The sequence below is a fragment of the Marmota flaviventris genome, chromosome 2, assembly GCF_047511675.1.
Source record: "Marmota flaviventris isolate mMarFla1 chromosome 2, mMarFla1.hap1, whole genome shotgun sequence".
NCBI lineage: Eukaryota > Metazoa > Chordata > Mammalia > Rodentia > Sciuridae > Marmota > Marmota flaviventris.
The window spans coordinates 111,115,517-111,136,072 of NC_092499.1; the positions used below are offsets into that span (position 1 = coordinate 111,115,517).

General features: G+C 37.4%; 1 protein-coding gene across 1 annotated transcript; it reads right to left on the bottom strand.

Moving 5' to 3' along the window:
• Window positions 1-2,813: 2,813 nt before the first annotated feature.
• Mtfmt (mitochondrial methionyl-tRNA formyltransferase) lies at window positions 2,814-20,228 on the bottom strand. The gene is given in 10 exon segments (XM_027925911.3): window positions 2,814-3,103; window positions 3,106-3,264; window positions 5,030-5,112; window positions 5,905-5,983; window positions 9,209-9,300; window positions 13,036-13,111; window positions 14,243-14,345; window positions 14,889-15,011; window positions 17,264-17,473; window positions 19,995-20,228. Coding segments are annotated over 10 exon segments (1,182 nt in total). The 5' UTR covers window positions 20,216-20,228; the 3' UTR covers window positions 2,814-3,067.
• Between the last annotated feature and the right edge of the window lie 328 nt (window positions 20,229-20,556).

A 20,556-nucleotide genomic window follows, 5' to 3' on the forward strand; every position in this document is an offset into this window, starting at 1 on the left:
CTCCACTGCTGCCCTACTCCTAATGGCTTTCTAGTCTTTGCCTCCTTGCAGTTATAGCAGTTACTTACTGTTGTAATAAATGTAACCCTACTCTGCCCGGTCTTAAAGATGTATTAAGAAACATTTTTTGCAACCAATAGTTAAAATGCATACTTCAAGATTCTTGGCTTCGGGGCTGGGGTTGTGGCTCAGCAGTAGAGCACTCGCCTAGCACATGGGAGACCCTGGGTTTGATCCTCAGCACCACATAAAAATAAGTAAATAAAATAAAGGTGTTGAACTACAACTAAAAATAAATAAAAATTTTTTAAAAAAGATTCTTGCTTCACCAAAGGAAGGTTGGAGAGATTTTGTTTGTGATTCTTTCTAGCATTTTACAGGTGCTCCCCTTGCACCTCTAGAGTGGGGGAATGAGAGAGGAAGTAATTTCCTTAGGTGTTACAAATGGAGTCCAGTCTTTCCTGGGTCATAGCTCTGGCAATGAGCTGTGCCTTCAGTGAGGTTTCCCCACTCCCTGTGGCCAGTGTCTGAGTAGGCACTGTACTATAATTTGGATTTGGAAATGTCCTTCAAAGGCCCATGCAATGAAGGCTTGGTCCCCAGCCTATGGCACTACTGGGCGATGGCAGAAAGAAACTTGAGGAGGTGGGGCTTACTTGGAGGAAGTTAAGTCACTGAGAGCATGCCCTTGGAGAGGGTATTGGTATTCCACCCTGTTCCTCTTCCTCTCTCTATTTCATAGCCTCCATGAGGTGAAGTTTCCTCTACCACACACTCCCATCATGATGGCTGTGCTGCCACAGGACCAAAAGCAATGGATCAACTGACTATTAACTGAAACCATGAAACAAAACAAATCTTTCCTCCTTATAAATTATTTATTTTAGGTATTTTGTCATAGTGACAAAGTTAGATAGCACATCTCCTTGCAGAAAAACACACCCAGGAGCTCCCAGAGGACACCGATCTTCATTCTCTACGAACTCTCTAATACAAGCATAGTCCCTGAAGGGAATAAGTGCCCAATACATATTAACTGAGAAACACCATATTTTTTTTTTTCACATAGTCTCTCATTGTTTTTTAAGTTTTTGAAGTTGGACTTGAACTTGCAATCCTCCTGCCTCAGTTTCCCCAGTCACTGGGAGTGTACCACTGGGATTGCAGGTATGTATCACCGACAAATGACAAGGGCTAATAAGTGGCAGAGCCCAATCTCCATAAAGACACAATAAAGTTCACTGACTTCCACAGGAAAAATATTTTTAAATTTCCACCCATGCTTATAACTGCTGTTGTGATTCAGATCCTCTTGCCCAGGTTTCACCCTCAATCTCTCACACTGCTACCAAAATTAATCCAAAATATAAATCTGGATATGTCACTCCCAAATTAATCTATCTCAAGACAAGGTCCCAAATATGGGATCTTAGTATTCAAAGCCCTCCTTATTTGGCCTAAGCTTGCTTTCCAGTCTATATATCTATATCACTATATTCCATTCATGTCAATTCTTGAAATTTTTCAAAACAATGTGCTGTTTTGTGTTTAACTTGCCATTTGTTTTCCCTCCAAAATGATCCATGTTAGTTTCTCCCCAGCCAGCTTTTATACATAAGTATATAACTGGCTCATACATGCAAGAGAATGTGTAAGAAATGTATGATTTCAAGAATGATAATAAAAGAGCAATCATGCTTCCATAACCAGCCAAAGCCTCACATTAATAAAGCCCCCTTTAAGATAAGTCTCTGCACATGCTAGGATACCCTTCCAGGCATCATGCTGCATAGTGAACCTCAGTTTATCTCCCCTGGAAAGCTTCCATTGACTTCCCTGAGGACACGCAGTGCTTCTATTATATCTTCACTATGGCATTTATAACTGTTTTACATACACTTACATGTCTGTGCCCCCAATGGATTTAAGTTTCCAAATAATATAGAGACTAGTTAGTTATACTTTAAATGTTCAGTTAATAGAATGTCACCACCCAGTATGCCTGGGAGGGTCCTGGCTTATGTCTGTTGTGCTGGTGTAATTATTATAAGTGCTTCCTTCCACTCATGAAAGTGTTCTAATTTAGATGACCAATCATATGATCAACCTATCAACAAACTCTACTGAATGAATAAGTTAATCAGTGAATGAAGAAAAACTTTAGCTGATAGAATCTAGGCAGAAAAAAACTGATATGTGAAGATTCTCAAGTAAAAACCCAATAGGGGCCACTGTACCTGTATCTCCTTTGGAAGTGCGTGCCTTTCCTGGAGACAGAAAATGGATTTGCAGAATAGATGCTCAGTAATCTTTATTGCAAATCAGTTGAAAAATGTTAGCATCTTCCTACTTCAAGAAAACGCTGATTTAAAATGTGAATTTAGCCAGGCATGGGAGTGCATGTCTGTAATCTGGCTACCTGGGAGGCTAACACAGGAGAACTAAAAGTTTGAGGTCAGCCAGGGAGACTTTATCAAGACCCTGCCTCAAAATAAAAAAGGGTTGGGATGTAGATCAGTGTGAGATTGCTTGCCTAGCATGCATAAGGCCGTGTGTTCAATCCCTAGTACCACACACACACAAAAGTGAATTTATAGTACAAATCAACAGGGCAGAGGTTATTAAATATTATCTAGGTTTGCTACTTGATGAGCCCTAGCTGGAAGTGGAAATTAAAGAGCTGATTTTTGCTACCTAATGAAGCTTAGAAATGTAGACTAAAAATTCCAAGAAATATAGTGCGCAGGGACACACAATTTTAAAAATTCAGTATATGCACTATTTTAAAAGAACCTCTCTTCAGAATATATACATACCAGTCAGTTGCCCTTGCTCATGGGGAAAGATATATCTCCCGGAGTCTGACATTATAAATACAAAATTTATTTAAACTTCTTTTGTTATTAAAGTAGAAAAAGCTGCTTTTAACTATTATTACACAAAAAATGTGGAAAGTGAGGCAATCCATCTTTTTGATAATAATCTTTGAAAGTCAAAATAATTCCTTGTAAATAAGCCTTTTAATAAATTACAAATATGCAATAGGTTCTGTCCATCTTCTTCCTAATTACTTAATGCACTGTTGCATAGCAACAACTTGTTTTCCGGCTTCTTCTTTGTTGGAAGTCTGAGTGTCTTAAATTTGCAATGGTTTGGTTGAACTTGGGAATTTTTCTGGTACCAGGGGTGCAAATATCCATTGTAGAAATCAGTTGCTGTTAATGTTTTCTTAAGCATTACCGATCGAACACCAATCCAGCCATCCTAAAGTGCAAAGGGATAAGCAGTGACTAGGCAGGTGGTGGCAAGACTGGAAAACTAAGTAAATTTTAGATTATAACATCTTTTATAATGGAAACAAACCAAAAATATCTACTGAATATATAGCTGTAAATAACACCATACTAAGCAACATATATAATCCGTTTACTTCAAAAGTTTATTACCAAGGAGAGATAACTTACAGACCTATATAAACCTATTTCAACACACAGGAAATAAAGTAAAAAAATGTTATATTGCCTCAGCAATTTAGCAATGGACTATGCAACTTAGGGAGACCCCATCTCAAAATTTAAAAAAAGGGGCAGGGGCAACACTTATTGGATCCTCTTGCTCTGTTGGAGCTCTTTTCTGCTTACCTGAATAAATCCTACTCTTTTGTGCTAAAAAAAATAAAAAAAAAGAGGGGGGTGGTGACTGGGGATATGACTCACTGGTAAAATGCCCCTGAGTCAATGCCCATTACCAAAAATAAAAACGCAAATCCCATTTTAGGAGTAGAAACTGATGCCCTCAGAAGGTGAGTGATTTTTTTTTCCCAAGGTAACACAACTGGTGAGACTTAAATTCCCATGTTCTCAGAGCCTGTTTCTTCTGTGAGAGCAAACTATAATAATGAAACAATATATACACATCTGGGTCAAGGACAGCAAGACATATTCCCAATAAGCAAGTCATATTCTCCTGTTTTAGGAGAAGGTAAAGAGAGATGAAGAGAGGTTGATGGAAGATTTCTGTATCTATAGTTTGGGTGGGTTACATCAATCTAGCATTTTAAGCATACCTTCTTTTTATTTCTTTTGGTGCATAATAATTATACAGAATAGTGGGTTTCATTGAGGCATGTCTATACATGCACATGACACAATTTGATCAATTTAAATCCCCAGTATTTCCCTTTCCAACTCCCCCAAGTCTCCTTTCTGTACCCAACTGATTTCCCTTTATTTTCATGAGATTCCCTTTTTTTCTTTTTCTTTCTAGCTTCCCTTTTCTTCTTTTCTAGAGAAAACATATGACCCTTGACTTTTTGAGTCTAGCTTACTTTGCTTATGATGCATCCAATTTTCCATAGAGGACATAATTTTATTCTTCTTTATGGCTGAATAAAACTCCATCTGTGTGAGTGTATGTGTATCACATTATTTTTATCCATTCACTGACATCTGTTAATGCCCCTTTCTTGAGTGTGTAACATCTTACATAAATACCATTTGACAAAAAATATGAAATGCTTTTCAGTGGAACACACCATTGTCTTATAAAATAATGGTTCTAGTTGGGCATGGTGGCACAAGCCTGTAAATCCCAACAACAGGTAGGGACACTAAGGCAGGAGGATCCCAAGTTCTAGCAACTCAGCAAGGACCTAAACAACTTAGCAAGAACCTGCCTCAAAATAAAAAATAAAAATAAAAAGCGCCCTGGGTTCAATCCCCAGCACCAAATTAATTAATTAATTGAATTTAAAAAATAAAAAATAAAGAGAGCTAGTAGAGTGGCCCTGGATTCAACCCAGTATCAGAGAAAAAAAGAAAGCAATCATTATGGAATATTCTTCATTGAGAATGCCTTGGCAATCTTCACTGCTTTGAAAAATTTATGCTAGAGATTTTATTATTAAGAAAATTAGACTGTCCAATATGATTGGTAGGCACTTAAGTGAAATCCTAATTAAGATGATAATTGATACAAACATAAATTCAGCAATACAAATATGGTAATTTGAAACCAATGGAAAACATACCTTGCAATAAACTAGCAATATTTTTGACTGTTTGTGGTATATTATTGATCCTGGAGTAAGAGTCTGTCTTGTTAGTTTTGCATCTAAAGAATGGAGGGGAAAAGATATGAGACACAAAGAGAGGAAAAAATAATTATATAACTTTTTGGTACTTCTTAAAAATAAAAAACTACCCGGGAGGCAGTACTAATATTGGAGAGGACACATTTCCTGATGCACTGGCTTTGTAATATAAATACAGTGTTCTGTGTACATCACAAACCCAAAGAAAAGCTTCCTGTACCCATAAGAAGCTCCAAGTTATTTACTCAGTCTCCTGGTGATCATCTAAAAGTTCTATGTTGTAATTTTGGGGGAATAACTACCCACCAGGGGAGAAATACAGGATCCTTAGGATTTACGCTGGCCCTTCCATCCCCACCCAAACCAGTCCCCATTCTTAGATTCCTGGAGAACTCCAACTACCTTTAGACTAGACCACTGAGGACACTGATGGGCTTAAGAATAGATCTGTGGTGTGAAATGCTACACCCTGGCCTAGATTCTCACTGAGCTGCCCAGATGTTTTCATTATGATATTCATCAGAATGAAATTAATCAAGTAATTTTGCAGCCCTGGAAGACCTTAATTTAGGAAGTCACAAAGCTTAAAATGGGAAAGGAACACTGCTCTACTTCCCAGGTTCTTGTGATGAAAAAATACATGTGAATGGACACTGCAAAGAATAAAACATAAGGAGATGTAAAGTATTATCATTATTGAACTGAAACAAACTATAAAAATCCTTACTTTCAATAAATGTGAACTGTGCTAAAAACAGACACATTTTCAAATTGATTATAAATGAAAAAAAATTATAATCAAAAGTTGATACCAGCAAGGACTAAATTGTTAACTTCTACCAAATCCAGAAGTTTAATGGTGTTCTCCATCCAGAGTGTCTGCAACGGGATCTGAAATTAAGATTAAAGGAAAAAAAAAAAAAAGAGAGGGGGGCGGAAAAATTAAAGGAATGATAAATACACTCAACCTCCAAACCTGCTGCAACTACAGTTTTGTTAGTCTAGTCTGATTTTTCTCCTATGTACAGAGGAATCGGGGAATCAGTCACTAAATATTATGGAACAGAACACAAATGCAACTCTTTACATAGTCTTTGCAATTAAACATTTATGCTTACGAAAGCATTACATCACTTGTTAAAAAAAATTAGAAATTGACAGTATTCTGTATTTTAACCCCATAGGTAACCACTGTTAACAGTCTGATATGTTTCCCTGTATTTTTTCTACAGATGTTACCATTACAAAAATCTAAAACATACTGTTTTATAAGCAACTTGTTTCATTAGCACATACTGATCTATTTCACCTTGCATACGCAACACAATATCTCATTTTATGCATGTAACATAAGTATACAACCAATACCTTTATGATATTTCAGTTATTCCCAATTTTAAAATTATAAAATATAATAAAAATCCTTATTGACATATCTTTGAGCACATATATTTCTGTAGAATAGTTTGGTTTCTTTTTGGTGGTGCTAGGATCAAACCCAAGGCCTTGTGATTTTTTTTTTTTTTTTTAAAGTCAGATGTTCACAATACCTTTATTGTTTACTATTTAGTTACTTATTTTTACATGGTGCTGGGGATCAAACCCAGTGCCTTACATATGCTAGGCAAGCACTAAACCACTGAGCCCCAGCCCCAGCCCTTATGATTTTTATCATAAAGCTCTCTCTCAAGCTGCAACATTTTTGGTTTGGGATTTTGTTGTTGTTTGTTTGTTTTGTTTTGGTACCAGGGATTGAATCCAGGGACACTTAACCACTGAGCCACATCCCTTGCTCTTTTAATTAATTTATTATTTTGAGACAGGGTCTTGCTAGGTGGCTTAGGGCCACTTTAAATTGCTGAGGCTGGCTTTGAACTTGCAATTCTCTTGCCTCAACCTCCTGAGCCATTGAGGTTTTTTGTTTGTTTTGCTTTTTTAAATGATGTGTTTGGATTAAAGAGCATCAACATTGTCTGGGGATTACACATCAATCCTGCTTGCTTCTGACCTCACTTTATGCTAATCTCTACCTTGATGGCTCTGTATTAGCCACACCAGTCTAATTTCCATCCTTCAAACACATCCAGGTCTTTCTAACCTTGGGGTTGGTTGGTTGGTTTTGATAGCTTCATTGAGACATAATTCACATAATATACAAGTCATCCTTTTTTTTTTTTTTTTTGCAGTAGGAGGATTGAACCCAGGGCCTCATGCATGGTAGGCAAGTGCTCTACCACTGAGCTACACACTCCCAGCCCCCAAATTCACTCTTTTAAAGCGTATAATTCAGTCGTGTTCAGGTTCACAGAATTGTGCAACCATGGCACCAATTTTTTCACCACCATCCTGACCCCCCAAAAGCCTACCATTAGCAAACACTCCCCATCACCCTCTCCCTTCAGGCACTGGATTTGCTTATTCTGGACATTTCATATAAATGGAACAAAACAATATATGATCTTTTGTGACTGGCTTCTTTTATTTGGCATAATGTTTTCAAAGTTTATACATGTTGTATCATATGGTTATGACTATGGCTGAGTAATATTTCATCTATAGATAAACTATATTTTATTTATGTAGCCATCATTTGTTGGACATTTGGGTCATTTACACTTTTTGTCTATTCCAAATAATGTTGCAAGTTTTTGTGTGGCCTTGCTTTCAAGTAGTGCTGAGGATTGAGCCCAATGCCTCACATGTGCAAGGCAAGTGCTCTACCACTCAGCCACAACCCAGCCCCTCAAAATTCATTCTTTTGATTGTAAACATTTAGCACCATGTCCAAAACTTGTTTCTATTAGATTATTTTGACATTCTTGTAAAAAAAAAACAAAAAAAAAAAAACCCAATTACCCATAAATGTTGATTCTATTCCACTAGGCTATAGCCAGTACCATGCTGTTTGATTGCTGTTGCTTTATAGTAAGTTTTGAAATCAGGAAGTGCAAGTTCTCTGCCTCTCTGCCTCTCTGCCTCCCCACCCCACAAATCTGATTTAATGAGCCCTTTGCAATTCCTTGTGAATTTTAGGGTCAGCTTGTCAACTTCTGCAAAGAAGCCATTTTGTTTTGATAGGAACATTGTCTTGTTAAACTACCTTATAAGTGAACAACAACAAAAAAAATGACAACTGCTGTTTGGATTAGTAAGGCTGAGAAGCTGTCAATGTATTTACTTACATTTTTATTTATTTCGCTATACATTACCTATTTATGCCCTTAACCCATATTTGAAAAAACTGGGTTGTTCATTTCTTACTAGTTTATGAAAACCTTTTACATATTTAGAGAATTAGCCTTTTAATTCTTGTATGTGTTATGAATATTTTGGAGTTTGCTGACTTTGAGCTACTAATAAGTACAAAATGAAGTTGTGATCCTCACTGAAGAACTTGGCATGCCACAGATACCCAATGGTAGCTCCCATTTTACCCACATTAATATCAGAGGTAGTCCATTAAAAAACACATTCTTGGTAAACTCAGAATTTAAATAATACAAATGGTCATCAAAAGAAAGAAAGGAAAAAAACCAAAAAAAAATTTGTCAGGGAACTGAGAATTTAACTTGGATATTTTAACAAGCTTTGACATTACAACTCCTCTTTGTGTATCACATGTAGAAATCAATGATTTAAAATCTGTTTGTAAAAAATTGGCCAAAGGGAAAAAGATATACTAGAAAGAGCACTGGATTAGGAGTTATAAGACTCAAATCATTTTTACGAGCACCTTAACTAGTTTTCATTCCCCTTGTCTGTGAAATGGAATTTGGTCATAGGAAACTGCAAAACTGGGGCTGGGTCGTGGCTCACCAATAGAGCGCTCACCTAGCACATGCGAGGCGCTGGGTTCGATCCTCAGCACCACATAAAAATAATAATAAATAAAATAAAGGCATTTTAAATATTAAAAAAAAGAAACTGCAAAACTTATATTTGAAAGTAATTTATAAATGCTAATGCCTCCATCAAAACTTAAATAATACCTAAAAATAAATTTCAGGTTTTGTAGGTTTAGTTTATAAGATTCATTCTTAAATAAAAATATTCAGAAAGCAAATTACATACAAAAAACCCAATTAGGTAAAATTGCAGCATGACTTCTCAACTTACTATATTTCCAATGGCACGATAAAGTCTGAATATTTGCTCTGAAGTTTGTTCCTCCCATTTTATACAGCTGGTACCAACAGAAATCTTAGGAGCTACAAGGTAAAGCCAAGAACAAGAAAGAACATCAGGTTCAATATTCAAGAATTAATAAATATTGATGCTGAATAACAACAACTTTTGTGTGTTCAAAATTTCCCACAATATGAAGTAAAAATAAATAAACCAAACCAGCACTAAAAGAAAACACAAGGGGTTGGGGTTGTGGCTCAGAGGAAGAGCATTCACCTAGCATGAGGCACTGGGTTCAATCCTCATCACCACATAAAAATAAAGGTATTGTGTCCATCTACAACTTAAAAAAAAAAAAAAAAAGTTAAAAAAAAAAGAACACAAGTGAACTACTTTATAATGTGGGAATAGAAAAGGCTCTTCTAATTAACTAGGACTCAAAGTCCAGAAGCAATTAATGATGTTTTTTTTTTTAACAAGAAAAAGAAATGCTATAAGTTAAATCAAAAAACAAATGACAATGGGCTTGGGTTGTGGCTCAGTGGTGGAGCACTTGCCTAGCACATGTGAAGCACTGGGCTTGATCCTCAGCACCACATACAAAAGTAAATAAGAAATAAAGTTATTAAAAGAAAAAAAAAAAAAACCACAAATGACAAGGCTGAGGACGCAGCTTAGTGGCAGAATAAGTATTTGCAATGACAAACTGAGAGAATCTGCAGTTTATATCACAAAGGCTAATTTCTGTATTATATAAAGTACTCCTAAAAACTGAGGGAAAAAAAAAAAGACCAAAACTGATTGAAAAATAGGCCAAAGGTAATGATACCTCTCAAAAAAAGGAAATGCAAACCTTCCTTACACATATATGAAAAGATCTACTGTCTATTACTCCAGCAACTCAAGAAGCTGAGGCAGGAGGATTGCTAAGTTCAAGACCAGCCTTTGTAATTCAGTGAGGCCCTGAGCAATTTAGCAAAACCCTGTCTCAAAATAAAAATAAAAAGGGCTGGAGATGTAGTTCAGTGGTAAAGCATCCCTGGGTTCAATACTCAGTATCCCCTGACCAAAAAAAAAAAAAAAAGAGAGAGAGAGATTTTCAACATTACTCATACGAATAATGGACATTAAACTACTCCCAGATACAATTTCTCACCTACTGGATTAGGAAGTACAATGCACATTAAATTATTTAGAGTAGTAGTATTTAAATAGCAAAAAACTGAAAACAACCCATCAATAGGGACTCTACTGAATAAATTATGATATATCCACACAATTGAGAATTATGTTGCCATAAAAAAGAAAAGGCGGGCTACAGATGTAGCTCAGTGGTAAAGCACTTGCCTAGCAAGAACAAGGTCCTAGGTTCAACCCCCACTACCACCAAAAAAAAAAAAAAAAAGAAAGAAAGAAAGTTGTCTTAATAGCTAGTGGTCTCTACAATACATTGTTAAGTAAAAAGAAAATAACAAAATAACAATATATATGTTTTTGCTAATTTTGACAGAAGTAAAAACTGGAAGACTGAAGAAACTTGGTTTACACTGGAAAGCTCTGGTAGTCACCATTCCAATGATCAACTATTAATAAAAATAATTCTCTATAGATGGACAGAATAGAATAGAATTGGATGAGATGGGGATGAAAGGGGAACTTCTGAGCATACCTTTATAAATTGTTTTTATAATAATTTTTTTTATTCTTTATTTCCCCCAGGACTGAGAATTGCAACCTGGGGGGCTCTACCACTGAGCTACCTCCACAGCCCTTTTTATTTTTTATTTTTAAGTCAGGGTCTTGCTCAGTTGATAGTTTGGCCTTGAACCTGCAATTCTATTGCTTTAGCCTCTGGTACTAGGATTACATTTGTGTATGCAACTGTGCCAGGCCTAAATTATTTAATTTTTGAATCACGTAAATATTTAACATTTTCAAAAACTAAAATTTAATCACAAAGAGAAATAAAGCAACTCCTAAAACTGAAAACAAACTGAATAAACAAACCCTAGTAGTCAAAGTAGATAATAAAAATATGTGGAAAAAAAAAATCATCTCCAGCAAGTCTTAAACATAGTAATTTGATTGTACAACTTAGTAGCATATAGTCTAAGGACAAAGAAAAAAATTACAAGAAATCTTAAATCTTAGTAATTGCACAGTTAGTAGTAATATCAGTATTATAATATTGGAACTATTAAACACATAAACACATAACAAATAAGTAGGGATACTTGCACAGTGCAAAAGTATCACCCTGGAGATTATCTGTTAATTGCAGAAGGAAAAATACATCGTTACACTGTAAAGATCTGGTGGTCACCATTCTAATCAACGATCAAAGTTAGCGTTTCTATGCTTTCTCTTAGCTTTCTTTTCATGCAACATGATATCATGACTTGCCAAAGTGATACCTAAGGTTGGAGGGGACAAAAGAAAGATTTTGCTAAGTATATTCTTTTGAATGGTTTTAACTTCTGAATCAGGTGTATATTTTACATATTCAAAAATTAAAATTAAATCATAAAGAAAAATAAAAAGCAATGCCTAAGCTAGCACACATGTTATTGAAATACAGTACCATCTATGAAATACTTTTTAAAAACTTCAAATCTGAATCTAGCCAAACCTTTAGAACTTCTAATTTATGTGAAATATAAGGGATATAAACTATACTAGAAGGAAACAAATCAGATAACTGACTTGGTCTCTTCAAGAAGTTAATGATATAATGGGGGGGGGAATAGTGGAGAAATTATTTTATTTTATTTATTTATTTTTGGTACCAGCATTGAACTCAGAGGTGCTTAACCACTGAGCCACATACCCAGCCCTTTTCTTTTTTTTTAAACTTTTTTAAAAAAATATTTATTTTTTAGTTGTAGTTAGACACAATATGTTTATTTTATTTATTTATATGTGGCGCTGAGGTTCGAACCCAGGGCCTCACATGTGCTAGATGAGTACTCTAGTGCTGAGCCACAACCCCAGCCCAAGCCACAACCCCAGCCCTCTTTTTTTTTTTTTTTAACTTTTAAGACAGCATCTCATTGAGTTGCCTAGCATCTTGCTAAGTTGCTGAACTAGCTTTGTACTTACAATCCTCCTGCCTTATCCTCCTGAGCTGCTGGGATTACAACTGTGTCCAGTCTGGAGAAATTATTTTAAAGAGACAAAAGAGATATAACAACTAATAACTGGATCCTAAAATTCTTTCTTTTTTAATTAAATAAAAAATTTCCCCTGGGTTCAATACACAGCACTGCAAAAACCAACCAAAAAAAATTACATTTATTTGATTAGGGCCTAATTAGGACTGAAATTGGTGAAAAGAGATTTGAACAGTCTTGTGTTCCCTGGATCCTTATTAAAAAAAAAAAAAAGCTATAAAATACATTTTAGTAATTATTTTTCTAAAGAAATGCATAATAAAATACTTAGAGATAAAAGGCCATTTTCACACTTGCAAATGAATAAGCAAAATTTAAAATACACACACTGAATATATACACAGAAGGAAAATATGGTCATATATTAATAATTTATTGGGATACATTGATATTCATTATACTAGTTTTTAAATTTATTGCTACATTTAATATTTTTCAAAATAAAATTGTAAAAGTTGAATCCTTCATGAGACTATATGCTAAGAGGGAGAGGTGGAGCTCACCAACCATTCTTTGGAAAAGGACTTACAAGTGGGCACTCACCCTTGTCAAAATTAAAGGAAAAGTACAGCAAAAAGCCAGTATTCAGATACCATCAGGACAAACAAAACCTTACACAAGATGTGAAGTCTCTGCAGTCTCACTCACCTTGTGTCACTCCCTCAGCAGGCTGCTGCTTTCCATTTTTCAGACTTTCAGGCAAATTTTTCAAAACTGAAATAAGCTACAAAGAGAGCACATGATATATTCAAGATGCACAGAAAAGCAAAGCAGAAATATCTTGTAGTTCAGCACCATGAAATTACCTATAATGTTAGCTGGGTGGCTACAGGTAGTAAATTGGCTTAAGCTGTGTGAGGATGCAAGTTGACTTCAGTGGAGTTTTGGTGGAACTCCTCTCGATGAAGTGTAAGGCACTGATTTGTTTCCAGATAATTTGGAGCTTTCCCTGGCTGTGCATGATCTCTGCATAAGGACAGCCTGTGCTCAGCTACCTACATTCTTACCCCACAGAAAGCAGTGGAGCTCTCAGAAAGAATGTACTCTGGAGTTATATAGCTCTGTGTTCAAATCCCACTTCTACCACCTACTGCTGTCTTATTGTGCAGAAGTTATTTAACTTCTCTGTGGCATTCAATGTCATAATCTGTCAATCAATAGCAATTGTGCAAAGGTTTCTAAGAAGGGGGAAAAAACAAACAAACAGGAATCTAAAACAGTTTTGGCACATGAGTTCATGCTCAATAAATGGCAGCTGATATTATCAGATCATTTCCAAGGAAGTGCCAAAATAGGAAGTAACATCTATAGTTGTGGGAAAAAAATATTACACTATATAAAATTAGCTAGTTCAAATGAAAAATGTGAATTTAGTCACTAAGCATCTTTCTAGACCTATGGTTAACAGATTGAACAAGCTACGCAAAGCCACAGAGAGAACAAAGATCATCTATAGAAGGGTGGTCAGCAGAATTTCAGTGCATATAGATGCAAATGACTAGAACCCAGGACAGAGGGAGAGAAAAACTGAGTTACTTAGCAAATGACTGTTAGTTCACTCTGACAGGCAGGCAAGGTACATATATGAGGAAGGAGAAAGAACCTGAGCAGATTAGTGTAAAGGCCTCAGTCCATGGATGATCATCTGTTTTATTTGAAAGCCTTTTTTAAGAACCCACTCTGCAAATCTGCAAAGATTTATATGAGACCACAAATACGAGGCTACTTTTTAGGAAGCCAGGAAAAGAAAACAATAGAAGCTTAAAATTACAAATCATAAAAGTGTTCTTTCCTCAGAACCACTTGGGAGACCTACTGAGTGAGTGAAAAGCAAAGGAATATGGGAGAACTATACCATGTTGGCTCCTAGTCTTGATAACAGTGCTTCTAGTTCCATGGCAGTGCTCTTGGGTGGCACAGGGATGGTCTCCTGCTTGAGAATTGGGCCTACATCAAACCTAGGGAAAAACAAAAGTTGATAATGTGACTACTATTTCTTAAGATCAATGTTTGTCTACATAGCACAAAGATAGTTTATTGCAGGCTACAAATTTGACTGTCAATCATTGGCAAGGTAGAAACATCAATTTGAAAGAAGAGCAAAATATGGCCTGTACTTAAGATTTTTTTTTTAAAGTAACCATTTCTTTTCTTTAGTTGCTGATGGACCTTTATTTTATTTATCTATTTATGGTGCTGAGAATTGAACCCAGTGCCTCACACATGCCAGGCAAGAGCTCTACCACTGAGCCACAGCCCCAGCCCTTACACAATGTTTTTTATAGAAATCCAGGTGTTCATAATTTATTTCAACTAACAAATTAACAATTTCATAAGGACTTTAAGGGCTTATGTTAGAAATTATGAAACAACAGAAAGGATATAAAAGCAAGGAAGTTGGAGAATTGAGCACTGTCCATTCACCCGTCCACTCAGGCACCCAAAAGACTGATATTAACATTTAAAATCAGAAAAATCTCAAGAAAAAAAATATGTTCTACCTTTTAGGTCTAATTTGCATAATTGTCACTCCAGTAATCAGGTCTCCATGAAGCACTGTATGGATTATAGGGGCTGGACCACGCCATCGCGGGAGGCAACTGGGATGGACATTCAATATGCCACTAAATTAGAAAATGCAGAAATTAGTAAGTCAGTGGCTTTACTATTTAGTTACTACTACCTAAACTAATATAATACTGCTCATCCTTAAGCTTTCCCAGAAATTAAAAAAGACCAGAGAGCTAAATCTAGTCTTGAATCACCTAAAAAAACATAAGTCACATGTAAGTTCACTCTCTTACCATAAAAAAACCAATGAAACTTAATTAAAAGCAAAGCAAGAACAACCATTCATTATTCCAAAGTGTTCTATAAAAACTTGTGATATCTGGAAGTTTTAAAATGCATTTATTACAATATGAGAGGAACCCCTCAAACCCTATTGTGCACATCACAGACATAAGAAATTATATTGATAGTTATATCATTTAATTTCTGTTCATAGAATGCCTAAAGCAAGCTTCCTAAATCCCCATCTAATGATCTGTTCACCTTTGCTGTTTATCCCACTACACCTACCATGCACTGAGGAGTAATTTAAATATTTTACTATTCTATCATTGGTTTGTGTCCGTCAGCACAAGCCTACACTTGAGTGTGTGTATGTGTGTGAGAGAAAGCTTTATAATTATTCTAAGTCCTACTGTACAGCCCAGTCCCACTCATCCAACAAATATTCACTGGGTACAATCTGTGTGCAGACACTAAGTGCTAGCTAGGGATTTAAGTGTTAGAAACAGAAAAAACCAAAAAACAAAAACTCCTGCCCTTACATGCAAAGAGTGGAAAATAAACAACAAATCAAAGAAACAACACACACAAAAAAACCACACACAAAGAAAACACTGTATGTTAAAAGTTTGCCAGATGGTGCTGAAGTCTAGGGGAAAAAACAGAACAGAGAAAGGGATAGGAGTACTGGGTGGGAGAACACAATTGGGGGGCGGGCGGGAATACTGTGGATTAAATCTAGGATATTGCTCATGTACTTTAGCACTGAGTTAAATCTTCAGCTCTTTTTATTTTTTTTTGAGACAGGATCTCACTAAGTTGCCCGGCTGGCTTCAAACTTGTGATCCTGCCTCAGCCTCTCAGCAGCTGAGATTAAAGGCATGCACCACCATGCGTGGCTTACAATTTCAATAGTGGTCTAAGAAAAGCTTTACCAACAAGACACTTGGGCAAAGACAATGAATAGGTAAGGGAATAAGCCATGCAGATAGTCAAGAGTTGCTTAATCAAGGGGATATGTCTTGAGAAACACACTGTGAGGTGATTCTGTTCTGTGAAAATTAGGGCATGTATTCACACAAACTAAGTTGGCAATGACATCACTGGGCAATATAACCTTACGGGTAACTATCAAATAAGCTGCCATTGACTGAAATGTCGTTATGTGGTGCATGACTATCATACAGGAGAAAAGCTTTCTAGGCAGATGGAACTATAAATACAAAGATCTTAAAAAAGTAAATGCTTAGCACAATAAGAAGGTCAATGTGGATGGAATACAGTGAACCAGAGGAACAGTTCCTAGGTGAGGTCAGACAGCCAGAGGGGACGAAACATGTAGGTCCTCGTAAGCCAACAAAAAAATTTTGCCTTTTATTCTGAATGAAATGCTCAGAGGATTTGGAGCAAAATTACATGATCTGACTTGTGCTTTTAAAGGATCACTTTGGTTGCTGGGTTAGTAAAAGACAGAAAGGCCAAGGATAAAGGCAGAGATGACACAGGAGACTACTGCAGTAATGGAGGAAAGTGCAACTATGAGATGATTTTGAAGGTAGAGGCAATAGAATATCCTGATGGACTGAAGGTATCCTGATGCCAGGAGATAGATAAATCAAGAATGACTCGGGCCCATCCAACTAGAAGGGCAGAGTTGTCTTTACTGAGACAATGATTTCGAAAGGTTTTGGGCATCTTGAACATAAGGTACCTATCAGACATCAAAGCACAGGTAAAGAGAATGGAATGGGTATTAGAGGCCTGGAGTTCCAGGAAAGAGCTGTTCTGAAGGGACAAATTTAGGAGTTGTGTGCACATATAAAGAATTTCCTTTTTCAGTACCTGGGAATGAACCAAGAACTTTGTGCATGCTAGGCAAGCACTCTGTGGCTGAGCTACATCCCCAACTATATATATGGAACTTAAATGAGGTTAGATTAAAGTCCATTGAGTGTGATAAGGAACTCAACACATTTCAACAATTCATGCCAAAGTATAGAGTTCAAATTATCAAATTTTAAACACCAGGTCCTTTTATAAAGACCAAAGTCTGTATACTGTATTTCCTTGTAAATAAACTTACTAGGGAAATTTAAGAATAAGAGTCTCACTCAAAAGTCGGCCGAAGGAAGCCACTACTCCAACATCGTACTCTCCAGATCCCACATCTGGCCACTCGTGCACTGGAAGCTGAGACTGCACAGCATACTGCTTTACTGGAAGTCCTTTTGGTGATGGTGAAGGCACTGTCACCACCTCCAGTTTTTCAATTAACTCTTCTTCTTTGTTCTCCCTAAATTAAAAAAGATTAGAGAAAAATGTGAGAGCTCTAGGGCCATGGCTCAAAGGTAAGGTACTTCACATACTGTTATTTATTATTATTATTATTGTTATTAAATTCATGAAGCATTTAGGGCTAAATGATTAAAATGAGTGCAACCAAAAGACTGAATTTTTACTTTTTTATTTAATTTTAATCATTTTAAAGAATCACATTTAGACAGCATCATTCTAGAGATTTCCTGTGCATACAGAAACATACAATTGGGATATTACACTTACTATTCTGTATTTTTGCTTTTTTCCCCCTAACAATACTATATATGTTATTATGTGAGTCTTTTTTAAAAATAATGTTCTAGTTGTGGATGGACACAAAAACCTTTATTGATTTATTTATTTATTTTCATGTGGTGCTGAGGACGAGGCAAGCGCTCTGCCACTGAGCCACAATCCCGCCCATGTGAGTCTTTTTTTTTTTTTTAAATAAAATTAGTTAAATATCCACATGCTTGTATATGCTCTGAACATGTCTAAAATAAGAAACCGAAATCAGTGGCTGTCTCTGGAGAGAAGAATTGAAAAATGTGAGACAGGGGAGGAAGGAAATGCCTTTTTGCTGTGCATCCTTTTGTATCATAACCACATGCCATTCAAAAAACACAATACTTGTTTTTTGTTTCTGCAGTGCTAGGGATCAAACCAGGGCCTTGAGCACTCTAGGCAAACACTCTACCAATAAGTTACATCTCCTTAAATTTTTTTTAAATTTTAAATTTGGTTTTAATTGAATTTAATTCAGAAGGTAGGGAAGTACTGAGCACTAAACCCAGGGGCACTTTATCACTGAGTTATATCCCCAATACTTTTTTTTTAAAGTTTTATTTTGAGATAGGGTCTGGTTAATTTTCCAAACTTGTGATCCTCCTATCTCAGCCTCCCCAGTAGCTAACATTACAAGCATGTAGCACTGCTCCAAATCCCGAAAGAACAAATTAAAAAATAAACCAAATACATCCCATGAACATCATTTTATGGGATCACATGCAGCACTACCTCATTCTTCTTACCTGCTAGAGATTATTCCAGTATACTTATATTACTCCTTCATTTATGGGTGCTGGGGTTAAAACCCAGAGCTTCACACGTAAGTTTCACATTGTACCACTGAATACACCCCAGCCTGCAGGGTCTGAATGTTCATTTATTAAACAGGCATGCACATGTTGAAGAATTAAGAGAAAAGGAATATATACCAGGGCATTAAAAAGAAAGCATACAGCCAAGTGTGGTGGCACACGCTTGTAAACCCAGTGATTCAGAAGGCTGACACAAAAAAATAGCAGGATCAAGGGCAGCTTGGACAGTTTAGCAAGACCCTATCTCAAAATACAAACTAAATGGGAGGAGGCAGTAGTTCAGGGGTAGATTAAATTCCCAATACCACATACATACACACACACACAGACATACACACCCCAAAACAAACAAGCTTAGGGTAATGAAGCTCTCAAGTGAAGCATCATCAGAAGGGTAAGTGTCAAATGCATGTGGCAATATGGGAAACAAGATAGGAAGTGTGTGCAACCAGAACATAATGTGAAAGGTGTCCAGAGGTGTGTGGAGAGAGAAATACAATAAACAAGGGATTCTATACATACAGAAAGAAGTGATAAAGTGAGATACAGAAATGAGGTGGTGGTGGGGGTATCAGGAAAAAAACAGAATGGAGAAAGAAAAAACACAAATTGGAGAAAGAAAGCAGAACACTCTATATGGTATTGCCACCACACTCTATGGAGTTTGGGGAAGGATGAATTTCAAACAATTTCTTCCCCCCAGTAAACAAGATGTTAAATTTCATACATACTAAATGTACTCCTAAGAATTCTAATTTATAAATGTATTCATTTTAAAAAATTGTTTTGGGGATGTCCTCCTTTCAGGCCCAGAAAAGTGGGTCCTGCTGTGTACTAGGCGGACCAGGGAACAGGAGTGAGATGCAGGTGCACAAAAAGGTGCCAAGCCTGGATATTTAAAAAGAAGAAAGGAAAAAAAAAAAAAAAAGCCCTAAGGATTAGAGGCTACAAATTACATGGCTGGTAGGTAGCAAAATGATTGCAAAGGGGAGAACTCTGAAGTCAGAACTGATTTGGGCTCCAATCAGCTCAGCTGATGACCTTGGGCAATGCCTTAACCTCTCTGAGTCCGATATCCGCACACCCAACACCGGCAGGGAGGCGGTAGGCCTGGTCGGAGGTGCTGCAGGAAAAGTGCCTACCACTGGCTCGGCACCGCCGGGTGGCGCTTGGAAAACCGACGGCGCAGGGAGTGTAGACCGGACAGTACTGGGCGCCCAAAGCCTGACCAGCAGGTGTGGCACACCTTCCCGGCGAGCCGAGACGCCGAGATTTGGGCCCATGCCACCAAGGTGCTGCTGCTTTCCACCAAGAGGAATCCAAACACTCCGGAGACAGTCGCACAGGGTCAGCAAGGACGCCTTCAGCGCCAGCCCCCAGCCCCGGCCCGGGTACCTGGCGGCGTGCAGCGCCCGCAAAGTCTCCTGGGCGAACTGGTCTGTACCGAAGAAGAGCACACGCCAGGGCGGCTTCTCGCGGACTCGGGTGTCCCGGCCGTCCTCCTCGCCGAGGGACCCGCGGAGCCTGGCCAGAATCCGCCACTGCGAGGTCGGCCTGCCGCCCGCGGCGCCATGACCCAACCCTGGTCCCCAGCAGCGCCGCACCAAAATCCTCATAGCCTCTGCTCGCCGCGGCCCACCCCGCGCAGGCGCGTCGGGGCGGAGATAAGCGCTCAGGGCGGGGCCTGGAGAGAACCCGATGGGCTGGGCCTGCAAGCGGCTGGGGGTGGGGCCGGTCTAATTGGAAGCTTGGGGGTCTGTGCTGGAGCTGACCAAGGAATTTGCAGGTTCCATCGTTGTGTTTATATGCACTATTTAGAATATCCCCAAATAACTCTTTTGGGAACAAATCATGTGCTTTCAGATAATGAAACCTTACTTATTTATTCAATGAGGTATCATTTTCTCAACCATCATAACTAATATTTACTGAGTACTATGTGCCACCCTTTGGCTAA